At 38.7% G+C, this 17,232-nt stretch overlaps 1 protein-coding gene across 1 annotated transcript in view; it reads left to right on the top strand.

Annotated features, from left to right (window-relative positions):
* The window catches only part of STAB2 (stabilin 2), a 114,693-nt gene that overhangs the window by 80,398 nt on the left and 17,063 nt on the right, over positions 1-17,232 (top strand). Inside the window, exons 46-58 of the mRNA XM_018559668.1 lie at positions 965-1,012; positions 1,900-1,983; positions 2,080-2,226; positions 3,561-3,692; positions 6,960-7,019; positions 10,461-10,637; positions 11,643-11,735; positions 12,202-12,348; positions 12,802-12,858; positions 13,651-13,777; positions 14,942-15,091; positions 16,535-16,639; positions 16,741-16,848. Coding sequence (XP_018415170.1) covers positions 965-1,012; positions 1,900-1,983; positions 2,080-2,226; positions 3,561-3,692; positions 6,960-7,019; positions 10,461-10,637; positions 11,643-11,735; positions 12,202-12,348; positions 12,802-12,858; positions 13,651-13,777; positions 14,942-15,091; positions 16,535-16,639; positions 16,741-16,848 — 1,435 coding nt within the window. The remainder of the gene's footprint in view (positions 1-964; positions 1,013-1,899; positions 1,984-2,079; positions 2,227-3,560; positions 3,693-6,959; positions 7,020-10,460; positions 10,638-11,642; positions 11,736-12,201; positions 12,349-12,801; positions 12,859-13,650; positions 13,778-14,941; positions 15,092-16,534; positions 16,640-16,740; positions 16,849-17,232) is intronic.

The raw sequence follows: 17,232 nt of genomic DNA, 5'->3' as shown, positions 1-17,232 counted from the left end.
CCCAAAAGCGCCCCCACTGGGCCCCCCCCCCCCCCTTTGACCTACTGCTCTATAGCAGCTGCATGGTCTGCTATGGTTATATATGCGCTAATGCATGAGCATGTTGTATAGTGTACAGTCGTCACAGTATGACAATACTAACATCTCCAAAATATGTCCCTTCCTAACCAATGGAACCACTAAGCAACTAATCCACTCACTTGTCTCTCATCTTGACTATTGCAACTCACTTCTAATTGACCACTACACAGGCTATCCCCCCTCCAGTCTCTAATAAATGCTGGTTCCAGACTCATCCAGCTTGACAATCGCCCAGAGAATAAAAAACAAAATATTAACAACCACTTACAAAGCCATCCACAACTCCCTCAGCTACATCTCCAACCTCATCTCAAAATATCACCCTGACCATCCTTTCCGCTCCTCCCAAGTTCTCCTGCTCTCTAGCTCGCTCATCCCATGCTCACCTCCAGGACTTCTCCAAAATCTCTACCATCCTCTGAAACTTTCTATCAACCTGTCCGGCTATATCCTGCTCTGTCTGCCTTTAGGCAATCCCTGAAGGCATGCCTATCCTACCTCTACGTAACAACTGACTACTTTCTCAAACAATTCATCCCCTCACAGCTACCACCTTTTGTGTCACCTGACACTCCCTTTTTGGATTGTAAGCTCTCATGGGCAGGGCCCATGTAACCATCTGGTCTTGAATCGTATTATAACTGTACCATCTTACTTTATATTATAAAATGTAGCGCTTTACAAAAAACTGTTGGCACTATATAAATCCTGCACCATAATATTTTTCCATTATGGAATACAGAGGTGTGAATATAGCCTGAAGTCTGCTCACTGAATGTTAAGCATTCACAGTATCATCAAGTACATCAAGAAATAAGGTTCAAGTATATTCTAGCAATTATGACTGTGTACAATGTAAAAACATTAATTTTTTTTTTTTTAGGAGCTGCGGAAGAACACCAACACATCAAATTTTTTCTCTTTACTGCGGGTATTAAATGTCACCTTGACTATGTAATAGTTAAAGTTTATCTAAAGTTTTTTTTTGACTGAAAAGAGTAGTGAGGGCTTTGGACCTGACAGTTATTTTTTATTAGCTGTCTTTGTTACCCACTGAGGAAATTTACCCACTTAGCAATAGAGGGGAAATCTTTCAAATGGGATACATGTTCCAGTAAGAACTGTCTAAGAGGAGATTTCCCTCACTTTGAAGAGATTTCCTCTAACTTCCTGTTATCTTCACTAGATGGCAAATCAAGGGAGAACTCCACATTTGGACAGAGATGACAAATTCTGACAGGGTTATAAAGCTGAACTCTGGGATCCTGCCCACTTTTATGTCTGAATAAAATCACTTTACAATTTTTTCTAATTAATGCCTTACTCTTAAAAAAAAAACAACTTGATTTTATTCCCTATGACGTTATTGTTTTTGTCTTTGTTCCTGGGTGTCGGTTGAAAGGATGTATGCTAGAGTTGTGCGTCTACTCTGTCCACTAAAAAAAAAAAATCAGCTTTAGATATATTTTAAAGTATGACCACAAAAGGTTAATGTACAAGGGTTTGTCCCTGCGATCTATGCGTTGATGTGATGCTATTCTGGCATAGGAGTAGAAGAATAGACCAACTTTTCCAGCATAGACACTTTTACCCAGATTTAGTTAGTCTTGTTAACCAAACTCTAGGAACCAAAATTAAGTAGACTAGGGTCCTTATTCTAATCTACACCTACAACAAGATGTCCTTGTTTTTCCATTTACACGTGTAAAGAAAAACATTTCCAGACAATGCAGAACTCCTATTTGTGAGAAGATATATACATGTGTATAAAAATGTTATAGTTGTACATAGAAACATGTTGTCATTTATCTTCTGTAGGTAAATTTTATTAATGAACTTTCAACACCTGGTCCTTTCACTGTGTTTGTTCCCACCAATGATGCTTTGAAGAATGAACAACAGGTAAGTTGAAATGACATTTTCAGCAATATGACTGCATATTTACAGTATATGTGTCCATCATGGTTTTTCTATTAACTTGTTTTGTTTACTTTGCAGACAAGCGAGTGGACTAGTACTGGGGTGATGGAGCAGGTTATTTTTTATCACATTGTGGCCTGTGCTCAGCTCACTAAGGAAGATCTCTCAACAGTGAAATTGTTTACTTCCCTGCAGGGCGAAACCGTGACAGTGACATCTTCCCAGGTAATGAGTCTGCAGGTCCCCATGCCGGGACTTAGCCTGAACTGTGTGCAGCATATCAGCTTGTAGTTCTGATCACACTATATCATGTGGGAGCAAGCATTGTCACCAGGGTTGTATTTACTATGATTGCACTTTACAACTTGTGATAATTGTTTTCATATTTTGTTTTCCTCTTCTGACTATGTTTGGATATTTGTGGCTAAATTTAGGTAGGGAACTGCAGCAGTAAGGTGGTGCAGAAGGCTCACTATAGTTCAAGAAACATTTCTCTTGTTGGTAATCTGTACAGTTGAAAAGTAACTCTGCACCTGGATTCCTCCATGTCTGGGAACCATGGACACAACTCCACCACCCTGACATAGCCGTGTCTAGTTTATGCGGCATATAAGAATATTATATTGGGTTTGAGAGACTATTAACCTCTAAAGGGATTCGTAACATTAATGATCAGCTGTTTTTTGCGTTACTTTGGGAGTGGTGGTGAGGCTGCGCGATCCCCTTCTATTTTCTTACCTTTTTGTACTTTTCTTGCTTTCTCCCTTCTCTTTCTTTTTGAGACTTAATATTACTATATTTCTTGAACCACACCGACAAGGATAATTATTTATCTCGACTATGAAGGAATTGGTGTTATTTACCCATAAGGTTGTTTTTTTCACCTAACTTTTCTGGATGTTTTTACTAGTCCTATTGCTCAGGATGTACATATAGACCATCTGATGTGTTCCTTGTTATAACTATCTGGGCACCTCTATCTAATGTAATGTTTGTAGTACATGGTCCCTTTATTTTTTTTTGTTTTTTTTTATGTTTGTATTTTTTCTATTGGAAAACATAATAAAAACTTTGTCTGCTTCATATGCAGAGCTACTTTTCCATTTCAGTGTTTAAAACCAATATATTGTTCTAAAATCAATTTTAGTCATCTGACTCAAGGAGCAGAGCTTGAACTAATAGGCTTCATCATTGAGGTGTGCCTAGGATAGCATAATGTCTAACTATGGCCCTTGTTGTTCCCCTATGGCAGGACATCCTGGAGAAGGCTATTTCTGGCACACCCCTGGTAAAATAGTACACAATAAAAACATGAATTAAAAAAAAAAGGATCACGCTAGGTTCTATGGCAAAGAAGCACGCATAGTTTTGATTTTTCATTTTGGGTTTTTTAAGTAAATTTTTTGTGTAATTGCAAAGCAATTTTAAATAAAGATCTTTTAGGTATCCTGCATCATTAAAGGTAAATTTTAATATTGTGCATGAATCCTCTTTAAGCACATTTGCTTAGGTGATGGGTATGGTTTCATTTAAAAGATCATTCTTCTTTTCTTTTCCAGAATACTTTACTCCTAAATGGAGATGCCAAATTTGCATCAGAAGACATGATTGTCTTAACTAATGGCATAGTGCACCTAATTGATAAAGTTATTGCTCCTAAGAAAATGCAACAGAGACCTGCTACGACATATGTAAGCACTGATATTTTTTTTGCTGTGTGTAAGTTGTGCAGAATGAGCTCATCTGCCAAGTATGAGAATCTGGATAAGGTGGATTTATGGGAAGCAGAAATATCCACTGTGAATTTCAATGCTGTCTTCACCCATCCAAGGCAGATGTTTGAATGAAGTTTTGTGAGCCTTTTTTTTATTGCAACAACTTGGTGACATTATGTTGTTTTTCCTGTCCCCACGAGCAAGTAAAGGATGCAAATTTAACACCATGGGGCTAATTTAGAAAAGCCCCGTCCAGCGTATAACTGGGTGAACGCCATTCACACAACATTACTGTTGCTAGATGGAGCCAAGGAGCATAGGAATGCTTCTCGGCTCCATCTAGTGGCTCTAACGCTGTGTGAACAGCATTCACCCATCTATACTCTGGGCAAACCTGTTATATATAGATGTATTAAAGAAACATAAATCTCTAATACACACTTTTGTTCTACAAACTAATAAACACATTTCACAGAACTACTTTTTTTAGTAACCTAGTCTAAGGTTTTAACTGAAAGCATAAAACTACCCATGCTATAAAATGGCTGATTTCCATTTAGCGTGTGGAAGATTCCTACTGTCTGATTGGTTTGTCATTTAAAAATACAGTATAACAAGGCCTTCCAGACCTGTTGAGCCATTTTTTTCCATTAAGATAGAGTAGGAAATATGAAAACACCTGTCAGTTTTTTGTTATCTGTATCTCATTGAGGCACTTTCCTTTTACTTTCTGTCCTGCAGAGACAACTGGAAGTTTGAGGAAATCTCCTCTTAGACAGTTATCACAGGAACACGTGTCTTCATTGGAAGATTTCCCTTCCTCCTGATTCCTGTTCTGGTGATAGCACAAAATGTTGGACATCCCCTTGCTTTCAGTCATGGTAATAGTGGTCACCAGGACAAATAGACTGGGTGTAGCTCCCTAATGGGGGCACAAACCAATAATTCTGAAAAGGTTTCTAACCACTCTCACCCTTCATATGAAACGGGGAAAAAAAAGGTTTGGCTTTAGATATACTTGAATTTGTTGACTGGGGCATTCATATCAATATAAGATGCATTAAACCCCTTTTTATGATTTCCTGCTACTTTTGGCACAGGTTGCTCTGCATATTTTGTGCAACTCCTGAAGCAAAATACATTTTAGACTGCATTTTTATTGTTAGCGCTTCATTAATCCTAATTAATATGGAATAAAATTACACGGATGAATGATAAAGAAAATGTTGCTTATTAACTTGTGGACTCCAGTTTGCGAGCATTGTTTGTTTCATTGAGGACCTCTAATGGGACACTAAGTTTCTGTATAACTGGGGATTAGAAAAGGTTGTATAGCACAATATTGCCAATGCTACCTCTCATGTATGAAAATGCCTGGTGTTAGGGGCAAGGCTTTTATTACTCAGGGCTCAGTCTAATAAAGAGGTATGAATGATGATTTGTAACATTTTATAGTAGTAGTGTAAGTCATACGCCTATCATTTTATTCTCATCCTAAGCACTGCAAAGTCTACATTATCAGACCTTCTTGAAAAGAGTACTAGTTTTTTAGTGCAACCAATCAGAATTCATTCTGCACTATCAGGTCCGCAATCTGACGGATTCTGAGTGTTTGTTGTAATTTTGCATTTGAGAATAAACACTGATGTAAATACGGCCATGCATGTTCATGTTCAGTGAAGTCCTACTCATTTTTATAGCAGGTACTACCCCACCACAACATACATATGGAAACAGTGTGTGAAATGTTAATTCATGTGCTCAAGTGTCACATGTCACAGTTATAATAATGGTTCCAGATTGTGACTCATATAAAGCAGCAAAATGGTTACTTTTGCAAAAGATCCTAGGGATCTAGAATGTATGGGGCTGTACAGGGTCCACTTTCTGGCTATTATTGAAGTAAGGGACTAGTTTACCTTTCAGGATTTGGCTTGGTTTGACTTTCCCCCTTGAAAAACATCTGAGTATGAAATTGTGGTGAATACAGCTCTATTTGTAATATATTTGGGCTTTTTATTTGATGCTGCATGTCAAGATCATAGATTGTACTGAGATATACAGTTTGTAGTTATGTCAAGAGAACTGCTGCCCTGGAAGGGCTGATCATAAATGTTTGAGATCTGCTATTTCATTATTGTAGTGCATGTGGCCAGATGTGGACCTCTTAGTATAGCCCCCTATTATGTTACTCCCCTGTAGTATGTGTCTGAGAAGGGTAAAACCTGGATGCTGCCCTGTCAATACCTGTTTTTTGTAATGAGATATATGCTAACCAGAATCTCTAAGACAGCAGATGTTATTGTCTGTGAAAAGTTAAAAGTGTTATATCCCTCCCAATCATCATTTCTGGATGAATGTAAAAAAAGTGTATCGCTCTTCATGTCTGATTCTGTCATATAACAGAAGCTAGTTGACTGGCGGGAAGGGAACACTAAGCAGTAGCAATAAACATTGTGTGCAAAGCTATTATAATATACAGGCATCACCTGGGCCAGCATAAGTAATCCCAAGGATGCCAATTTGGTGTTTTATATATTTGTTTTTTGGTATTTTCTTGTATTTATGTTGATTTTTTTATGTACTTAATTTTATTTATGTATAAATACATTTTATGTTTTTATGAGGTGTGAATATGGAAACATCATTGTAGCACCTGAAAAGTCCTGTTTGTACATTTTGGTTTTACTTTGGGGTTATTTTATTCTTGCCTTTTACCACTTTAAAGTTTAATGAAAGATAAGAATTGTAGTAATCCATTGGTGATCATTAAAGCTGACTATAATGCTGAGATTTTCTTGACTTAGGGCAGGAAAACCAAGGCATGGCATATAATGTGCAACCCATACATGTGCAATTTTATGCCTAAACAATATTTGCTCAAGTTAAAAAAAAAACTGTCTAATTATTACGTTCTATATGAGTGAGTCAGATTTGATTTTAACATTTAGGCAGTACAGTGAATACTCTTACTGCTTACTGTGTAATGTGGGGGTGTGATGACTCAGCTACGCACAAAGCTCTCAGATATGACTAACAATGACCGTATTATTTTTCTGAAGGTACAGCCTTGGTTCTCTTTACGTACTGCACTCATTTCACAATGTAAACATCTTTATTAGCTTTTCAAATAGGTGAAAGGTTAGGTATTGCCTTAGAGGTTGGGAGTATTAGGTCTCCTCCACTGAAAACTAGTATATAGATTCTCACCTGTATTTATAATACTTCTGATGTTCTTTTCAGGATAGCCTCAAAAATGTTGCAGAATCGAATGGCTACAGTGCAATCTTCAAATTACTACAGGTACATTATTTATTAGTTCTCTGTTATACGGGCTCAAATCACATTTAAAAGCAAATTAATAGAAATGTGAAGATTTGTGGTCTCTGTGTAAGGTGAACAGTTCATTCAAATAGAGAGGCCACTCAATATCCTCAATGGTGTTGCCTTCTGTCAAAGTGTAGTGTGTTTATAATTTTTGATTTGTATTAGTTTTCTGAGATTTCGATGGGGACATTTCTCCACTCTTCCTGTTCTGATCACAACATTAATGCCAGCAAGTGATGATAAATCTGCAACCGTACATAGGTAACAACAAAAAGCTTACAGTGGGTTCTAACCTTCCCTTACTTTAATAAAAACAATCTCCACAAAGATGTCCAGAACAACATTAAGAGGTCTTACTGCTTCACTATTCTATCCAAAACTTGAAAAAAAAAGTTTTGACTAATGATACACATTAATCTGTCTTCCTTGTGAGACTATGTTCACTACTGTTTTATAAATAGGTGATAACACTTATAACAAATCCCTGTGAGCAGACTGTCATTTGAATACAGAATTATAGATTCAGTCACCTATTTTGGAAAAAAGTGCCACACCAAAGCGTTTTGATTGTGTGACGTTTCGCTTCAAATAGTGCATTAAGGATGCATCCACATGCTTAAATATATGCCCACTTTTATTAAAAGAAGGTTTACAAATACTAACACAATTGCCATCGCCTGGGATATTCAAAATTTCTCTTGACAAAAATAAACCTAAATTCAGCCTCTCTTGCAGCACCGTTTTTCTGGCCTTAATCCCCAGACCCTTATTTATGTCCTCCAAACAGTCTCACACTGTGCTAACTAGGGATGCACCAATAGCGATACTAGTTTCGGTACCGAAACTGAGTATTTGAGCGAATACGATACTTATCCCAATACCGGAAGCGTCCTGATTGACCGGGAAGCTGGTTCCATGCTCCCTCATCACCAGGAAGCATGGATCAGGCTTCCCGCCCAATCAGGAAGCCAGACGGCGTGTAATGACTTGCTGCCCGGCTTCCTGATTGGTCAGGAAGCCGGGTGGCGAGTCATTACCCGCCCCCGGCTTCCTGATTAGCCAGAAAGCCGGCTCCATGCTTTCTCATCACCAAATGACGAGGAAGCATGGAGCCGGCTAATCAGGAAGCCGGCAGGAAAGTCATTACACGCAGCCCGGCTTCCCGGCTAGTCAGGAAGCTGGGTGGCATGTCATTACACGCCGCCCAGTTTCCTTAATGGGACTTCCGGTATTGGTATTTGATATTGGCGAGTTAAAAAAAAATATCGATACTCGTACTCGATACCAAAAAAACGGGATCGGTACATCCCTAGCGCTAACCTACACGCTTGGCATGCATCTTGCAGCTCCCTGCTGCACTGGACTCCACTCTGCCCAGGAGTAAGGAGGGCTCCACTCAGGAGTCAGAGACCTCCCCTGTCTCCCAGGTGGAGCCTTGAACAATCACCAGTACCTTTACCTTAAGGGATGTGCATAGCTGCACAATCAACAGGTGCTGGTCTCTACTAAAACATGGACCCATGATTGGAGGCTTCATCCCACCCAAGTCTATCTAAAGCCTCTCTAAAGCCTCCGGGTTTCTGAACCATGACCAGGTTTTATCACTGCTGGAGAAAACGGAAAAGCCAGTTTTATCCATCTGTAATATGTCTTCCGGAGCTTCTCAACCTGGCGGGGTGAGAACCTGGGTGTCCTTTAGACCTTATTTTACTGTAAACAGGCTCAGCACTGTCACAGCTGTAACATGTTTCTAAAAGGAAATCTGCACTGAAAGAAATACAGTGACTGTTACTGCTGGCCTTCTTCTGGAAATGCTAATTGCATGGCTGTCTCTAGCTTCAATAATTTGAGCCATGGACTTAGAACAAGCATCTAGTACTAGAAAGTCAAAGTAAAGACAGATCTCCTGATCTTCATATTGATTTCAAGTCCAGTGTGGACCAGTGTGTTAGACAGGGAGCTAAAAATGTTTCACGTCTTCCAGCATCAGCTTCCTTTGATACTCTAAGCATTTAGTCACATGACATTTCAGAAGTGCAAGGAAGTTGGTACTGGATCTCTTGCCACATGGAGAAGATGGTGTTTGGACTTTAAGAATTATTCTTATTATAATCAGTGTTTGAATGTATGCTCTTTTATCATTTGAAAGTGCACACACTTTCACACACAATATCTGAGGGGAAACAATAGTCATAGGTGAAAAACTCCAAACTGGCCTATCAACTGGTCTCTCACGAACAGATGTGGTTGTCTGTTGGTTCCCATAAAAATAACAATTGTTTCCCATTCCAGCTGAAATTGACTGGATTGGCCAATGATCACCATATATTTATGGATATTTTAAAGTCTATTTTGTAAGGTGAAATGTGGTATTGTTGTGCTGACCTGTAACAAAGGGTTGAAATAAAGCAGGGGGCCCCTCTAAATTGTTCCATAAAGAGATGATGAATCTCGCACCGTTTTTGAAATTCTTCTAGGAAATTGTTACTTTAATCTATTTTGTTTCATTAAATGCACTCTAAATTCAACTGTACTGTTTCAGTTTCAGTACTGTAGCAGTTTCTTTTTACTTTTGCTTTACTAGAGTGTAAAATATATGTTTTCCATATTGTTATTAATGAGTATACTATTTAATTTAAAACAAATATGAAAAATTTAGATTTTTGTAAGTAGCACAGAAATTATGCTGCTGGTTCTGTTTATTGTATCTTGTGTTGTATTGCTACACTGGATTGGAGAAGGCTGGTTATAACCAGCAGCTCCTCCAGTAAACCAGCTTAATGACCTAAGGGGCTGAAAGAGCTGTAAAAGATTACCTAACAGAAAAACAATTTCAGGCTGCAGCCCGAAAAGCTCCACTTTAACGATAAACAAAAGAGATTATTATAGAACTGCATTCTTGTCAATATAGATACAGATCAGCCCTGGGTTTTATACACGTATTTCATGATGACATAGTGGTTTACAGGACATGGTGGTTATTTACAGTCTACAATGCAAAATGCTATCTGGAAAGTCCAGTAACTCATAGCAACCAATAAGGATTCACTTTACCAAAGTCAGACCAGTACATGATGGATTCTTTCTGGCTGCCATGATACCATAGTGCCATTATTGCTTTGCTCCTTGCATTGTACTATTCAATAAGGCTGAAGACCAACTATAAATCATTCCTGTGGAGACAATGATGTCAAGTATTGCAATAATGCTTTGAAATTATTGCTCAACGTCTTTTAGTTCAAATAAAGCCAGACCATAAATATATGTAAACGTTTACTAAATATAGTTGACATATGGAAAATAGAGGTCTATTTCTCATATGTGGATTGATTTCACATTCCGTCTTTTATTTGTTTTATTTGCCTGCATGGAATATAATGTAATTACATGTTTTTATTGTTGTTCTATGTTTTTCAGGACAATGAGCTAATTAAACTTATTGATGATCCTGTCCATCAACCAGTAACATTGTTCCTGCCAACAGATGAGGCATTAAAAAGCCTACCCCAGGAGCAAAGTGATTTCCTTTACAATAATCAAAACAAAGATAAGCTGGCACAATATTTGAAGTATCACATTGTTAGAGATGCCAGGGTAAGGCACAGATATTTTTCGTTTAATCTATAGAGAATGTCAAAGTGTGTTTTAGCACTTATTCACGTCTGCATTAAGAGGGAACATGACTTGTCTTTCCAGTGCAAAGCACCTTATGGAAGAGCAGCATTGTCACTCTAGAGCAGGAAGTTTGTTAGGACTACATGCTAAACAGAAATGGCAACAATAGTACTAATAGATGTATAACTAGCTTTCAAAGGGCTTTGTACAGTACAATTTCTGATCAGAGGTAGGACTACATAACACCTCCTCATCAGCGTATCATAGGTGAGAGGTGTTCTCTAGTCCACAGAGAGCAAAGAACAATGATGTTAACAGTAGAGATAGCAGAGCATAGGAAGTTATCAACGCACTGTATTTCTCAAAGGATCAACAGGTATGTTTTGCACATTTCAAACTGTTATAACAAAACACTTTCAATTATATAGTTAACAGACCAAAAAGAAACAAATAAGAGAAGTTCATCATTAGGGTTTACATACACTTTAAGTGCACTTGATCTGTTGTCAACAAGCTACTTTTGCAGCCAAGTGTGTGGAGAGATGCCTGCTCAGTCAAGATGTGGCCTGCTAAGCTTGTCAGTCAAACAGGCTCAGAAACATTTTCTTTGTATTAATAAAAATATAAGCTTAAAGTTTTACCAATTTGAGAACCACTTTAATATAAGTCTGTGGGGCCACGAGAGGCCCTATAGCTTGACAGGATGCACACAGGGGACTTCTTGAAGAACGTCTCCCATCGAGGTTTCACCTGTCTTTCTACAAGTGTGTGTATGTACATACATACATATATGTATGTACATGTACATACACAGTGTGTATATATATATTTTATATTTTTTTTTATTTCCCGTGAGGAACTATCTGCGATACATTAGGATGGAAAGGCTCCCTTCCTTCAACTGAATCCATGTATTCAAAATATTTCTGTTGTATGTGTTGACACTTCTATTGATGTTTAATATTTGTTTATCAATTGACACAGGTTACAACCAATAGCCTCCTGAATAAAGAATCAATAAAGACACTTCAAGGTTCTGACCTTACTGTGAAATGTGGAGACAAGGACTCTACCACTGTAAGTAGCTCACATGTGAAAATGCCCTGCCAACCTTTATTCTGTGCCCTGAATTTACCAAATTCCTTATAGCCGTGCATATAAGCGGTTGGCTTGGGCACCCCATCCCTTGCAACTTCAAAAGGCATGTGGCCTGATATATAGTAAAGGAAGGGGGGTGGGCTGTATGCTCACTGCCTTCCCATTCCTGTCCACCTAGGCTGCATGCCTGAATACGGGCCTGGCTGGAATTTTAAGGAGAACCCCACGCCATTTTTTTCATTTTGTTTTAAAAGATGGTAAGACATAAAAAAGCTTGAGGTTCCCTTTAAAATGATTGTTATGCTAATGTTAAAATGCATGTATTTTAAAATATTTTAAGACCTTATTTTACAGACATTGATAAGCACAGCAGTGGAACAATGATTATTAGTTTCATAGTCACTGAAATATATACATATCTGACCAGATATTTTCATTTATTCAGGGGGACATTTTCCTGGACAACAGACAGTGCAAGATCGTCCAGCGACAGCTTTATTTTGATGGAGGAATAGCTTACGGCATAAACTGCCTCCTTACACCTCTTAGTTTGGGTGGACGGTGTGACAGCTTAGTTACTATGCAGATGTCCGTAAGTTTCACTTTACTGTTGTAATAATCTGCAATAGTGCACATTATTAAGTAGAATTTGATTTTGAGGGGAAGGGTCAGATCATCTGTCATTTTGTATTGCTGTGTCTACATTGAGTCCCCATAACAGAAAATTTGAAGAATCTCTCCAGTACGGATTGAGCGACCAATTAAAGCACTTTTATTAGATGCCTATGAAAGGGTTAGCACCTCAGGTATTTCTTGCTGTCTCCACTTACTAAGGAGTTTGTTTACATTCTGTCCTGTGGAAAGGAAGTGGTAGAAAATCTCCCCAAATGCCACAATCACAGCAACAAAATATAACAGAGGCTCTAACACTTCTCTACTCTATTGAGAAAGTTTTAACTGGAGTTCTGCTTTAACATTCTCCTCCTTATCATTCTTTTTTGTCTCCTTATATTTTGTGTAACACTTCTGTCTGTATATTTAACAGGGTGAGTGTGGTATGTGTTTTAACGTTCCAAAGTGCCCATCGGGAAGCAAGCCCAAGGTAAAGCAACCATAAATGTTATATGTGTAAAGTATCAGAATTGCAAAAACACATAGCCAATTGTGACAATATAATAGCAACTGACTTTTTGCTGCCCGCTTATTTGAATGATTGCCCATTTGTTGCCCACATATTGTAGCAACAAACCAGCAATCATGCCAATATACAGGAACTCTCCCAGCACCAATTCGGAGAACCTCCTACCCCAAGCAACAATTCATACCTCCAGCAAAAATCTCCCTCTCTACCTCCCAGAAAAAAAAATCAACTTCTTCTCACCATCAAAAATCTCCCCATGGCAAAAATCTCTCCCTACACAAAGAAACTTAGCAGACCTCAGAGCAGATTTAGAACAGTGCCTCCCAGGCTTCCCCACAGCTTTGTTTCATAGGACACATAAGAGCCCCATGGACCAGCCTGAATGAGCTTCCCTCACCTCTACCTCAGGTGCAGTGCAGCACATTACCGCTATGCAGGTGCACCTGTAGAACCGTGGGCAACACTACCCACAGCTTTGCAGGGATCCTGGCACAGCAGTAATGTTAGGGGGCAGCTGCCACCTGGCTGTGCCTACAGCTGTACAACATGCCACAGCTGGCCATATCCAGGGCTGACAACACCTCTCCCCTCCCCACCACCCTAGGTATGCCACTGACATGCTGTGAAGATAGACATGGCCCTGGTCAAAGAATAAACTGTAACACATCTTCTTACCAGTCTTTAAAGTGTATATGCAATATATGTTACTGATAAAGCCAAGTATATAACTTGTATTTAATATCTATTGTACAGGGTGGGAAAACCAAATGTCAGTATGAGCTAAGCTCTAGGCACAGTATTCAGGGCTGTCGTCAGGAATGTTACATGGTTCTCTCGATGTCCAAATGCTGCAAAGGATACTATGGAAGAGATTGCCAAGGTATGTGTTGACATTAATTCCAGCCATTCACATTTCTTTCTGGTCAATGAGTAGAAGCTGGGTCATATTTAATGGTGTCCCCATGTACTGCTAATTATAAATACTCACCACTGGCATCTCTAACTAGTCAGTGAATACAATTCTTCACAAGCTTTCCAGTAAACACAGGAATATTTCAGTGTAAAACCAGATACCCATCCATTTATGCATTGGCTTTTTTACATGCTGATTTTCTTTCGTAGATGTTAAAATATGAGAAATAATATAACAGCAAGGCAAGCATGAGATAGAGATTGTAGCTAGAGATTATACAGTTTTGGTAATCCACATTGAGCAGGATCTGTCCAGAGATGTCACAAATAACTTAACAAGGACACCTCCTTTAACAATGTCTTGACAGATTTGTCTCTTCGTCTGACATTGGTTCCTATGCTGTAGCCTACCTACTTGAGCTTGAGTACATTAATGTTTTCAGGACTGATAGGGCTTGCTTTTAGTGCGATACATTGATCATTGTGACTGAAGTGGAATACAGAGCTCATTCTATTGGCTAATCAACAAAGCTCTACATTTAATTCTATAACAAAACATTGAACAGCAGGCATGTAAAAAAACATGACAATTACATAAAAAATGTAAAATTAAATTAAAAAGCAAACCTGTGCTTGTCCCATTCTGGACAACTCAACAGGTTTGATGCCTCATATACCCCCAGCATATGCTTACCTTTCCTTCACTCCCCAATCCATTTGTTCAGCACTGGGCCCCAAAAGAAATACCCAGTGTATGTGTATGGAGGAGCATGTGACTCACTCCATATGGGCCAATCAACACTATCACAACAGTCATCCAAAGCCCTGTGTAAGCCATAACGCCAGCACATTTATGCTTATGCAGGGCTAACCCTTCATTTCCAATGACTTATGGAGCAGCAAATGAGCACAAGGAAGGTAATTATATGCTGCTGGGGAAAGCGAAGTCAAATTGAACCTGTTTCTTTGTATGGGCAAAGCATGGGTTCACTTTAATGTAAATATTGTAATAAGTGTACTGAAAATGCACTATACTTTTCCTTTAAGGTAATATTAAATGTGGTTATACACATTTGTATCTCTTTTGTCTCTCAGTAAGCTTTAAGGTAATTTCATGTTTTTATTCTGCCAGCCTGTCCTGGGAGCCCTGAGACTCCATGTAACAAACATGGGACATGTGATGAAGGATACACTGGCACCGGTGAATGCAGATGCAGCCCTGAATTCAATGGAACGGCTTGTGAGCTATGCATGCCAGGGAGATTTGGACTGGACTGTAAACGTAGGTTTATGCTTTTATTTTTATTTGCACAAGATGTTGGATCTCTGAAGTGAGAACAAACATAAATATCAATTCACACTGCTTTGGTCCTCAAAGATTTCTGTATAAAGGTTGTGACCAAAATAATGGCGTTATCAATGACTGGTTACTTATTTAATAGAAGTAATTTATATTAGCAGGAAATGCTTTTCTAATTTATATACAGAATCACTCATTACCCTCTAAAAGAAGCTTGAAGATGCATTCCCTCCATGGTCTGGGCTTTTTAGATTAAAGAGACCCTGTCCCCATACTATAAATATCAACAATCTTCGCCTTAGAACTATATGTCAAATTACCTAGTTTCATGCATTTATTCTTTCTTTAATGTCAGATGACAATATGATATTGAACAGGGCTGATACTGCTGCTAAGCATTACCGTCTTGGATGTGATATTAGCAGCCCCAGGCAGACTCAGAGCAGTCACTAAAATGACGCTGTGTAGAATTCCCCTGCTATCATTTATTTATGTTTGAGCCTCACTGAATAGTCTCCTCATTGCAAAGATAATAAATCGCTGACCTTTCTTGAAATGTTTGCTAAGACGTAACTGTGCAGTCTCTTGCTGTCGTCCTACATTGCAGTAGGGATAGGAGCAGGGGTTAGCAGGCTCGGAGGATCGGGGGATTATAATTTATTTTTAACTTAGACAAAAACGAGCAGTTAACTCTTGCAGTGCTGGGGTAGCCCCACTGCAAGGGTTAATAAAATAATTGTCCTGCAGTTCTTCTTTAAGGTGCAATTCTATACCCCCTTGGTCCTTAATCGGTCAAAGGTAGATGCTGAAGAGGTAAACCACACAGCAGTTTCTTATAACAAAGCTTTGCATGTGTGTTCCTGGCTCTGCACACCTCTTGTGACCATTATTACAGGTTCTACCCTTATTTCACATTATGGAGAATACAACATAGTGATCTGTGTCACTGAAGGGTGGATGGGATACACAAAATTCCAGTTGGCCAGGAATGGAGTCAGGAATTTTGGCAGGATAATCTTGTTGTTAGTTTATTTTAAGGTATACAACTTAGATCATCAGGATCCACCTATGATTAAAATATTTGGTTTGGACTGATCCTTTAAGGCATTGAAGCCACTGGGTAAAGCATGACAGCTAAGCAACAAGCATTTTCAGATGGAGGTCAGCAATAGGCGCTCATATATTTCTCTTGACGTATTTTGTCACCAAGCCTGACTTATCTGTCAGTAACCAAAATGGCTTTTAATATGTGTGTGCCACTGCATGCCCGAGAGAAGTTTCTATATACAGTAAAAACAAGGTTAACACTCTGTGTTGTGTGCTCCTCATTCCCTTTCTACAAGTGAACAATGTAAATTGTGCAAGGTATATTATGCATTAATGAATGAGTTTTACTAAGCCAAGCCAACCATTTATGTCTTGTAGGCTGTGACTGCATGGAGAATGGGCAGTGTGACGAGGGCATCACTGGAACTGGGGAGTGTGCCTGTAACAGGGGATGGACTGGGAAACGCTGTGAAACGATATTAGGTTACTCTTAAATATTTGTCTGTCTTCATGCATTGAGGCTTTTTTGAAGTTGTTTCAGTATTGGGCATTGTTAGTATATCCTTTTCCTCTATTACCCATAGATTTGCCTCCTGTCTGCACACCTCCATGTTCAAAGGATGCTGTGTGTAAGAAAGATAAAACCTGTGAATGTAAGAACTTTTATGAAGGTGATGGAAGAACATGTAAAGGTAACCAGCCATATATTTAGACATGTCTATATTGTTTTGTTCGAGGTCTCACGTTACTACACATTATTAGAGGATATGATTTAAAAGGGTTTGCAAATCCAAAAACTGATAATACCTCAGGTACTTTTTAAGGATTAATATCTGTATAGCTATATATTTTCCCCCAACCTTATTTTCTGTACAGCTATTAATTTTTTCTCTGACATTATTCATGAAGCTCTCCATTACTGTTACTCATTGGGCTCCTCCTAGATCTGCCGTGTGTATGTGTATTTATATGAGAGAGATAGATGGGTAGTAATGGGTAGTAGTGTGAGAAGGGTTCTAATATGAAGTCGTCACTTAGTTTAAACCAGATCATCGTGGCATTATTATTATTAATAA

This window comes from Nanorana parkeri, unplaced genomic scaffold (genome assembly GCF_000935625.1).
Source record: "Nanorana parkeri isolate BGI_ZX_2015 unplaced genomic scaffold, ASM93562v1 scaffold411, whole genome shotgun sequence".
In the NCBI taxonomy this organism is placed as follows: domain Eukaryota; kingdom Metazoa; phylum Chordata; class Amphibia; order Anura; family Dicroglossidae; genus Nanorana; species Nanorana parkeri.
Note: the sequence above shows the minus strand (reverse complement) of the source record. Positions and strands in the feature narration are given on the sequence as shown.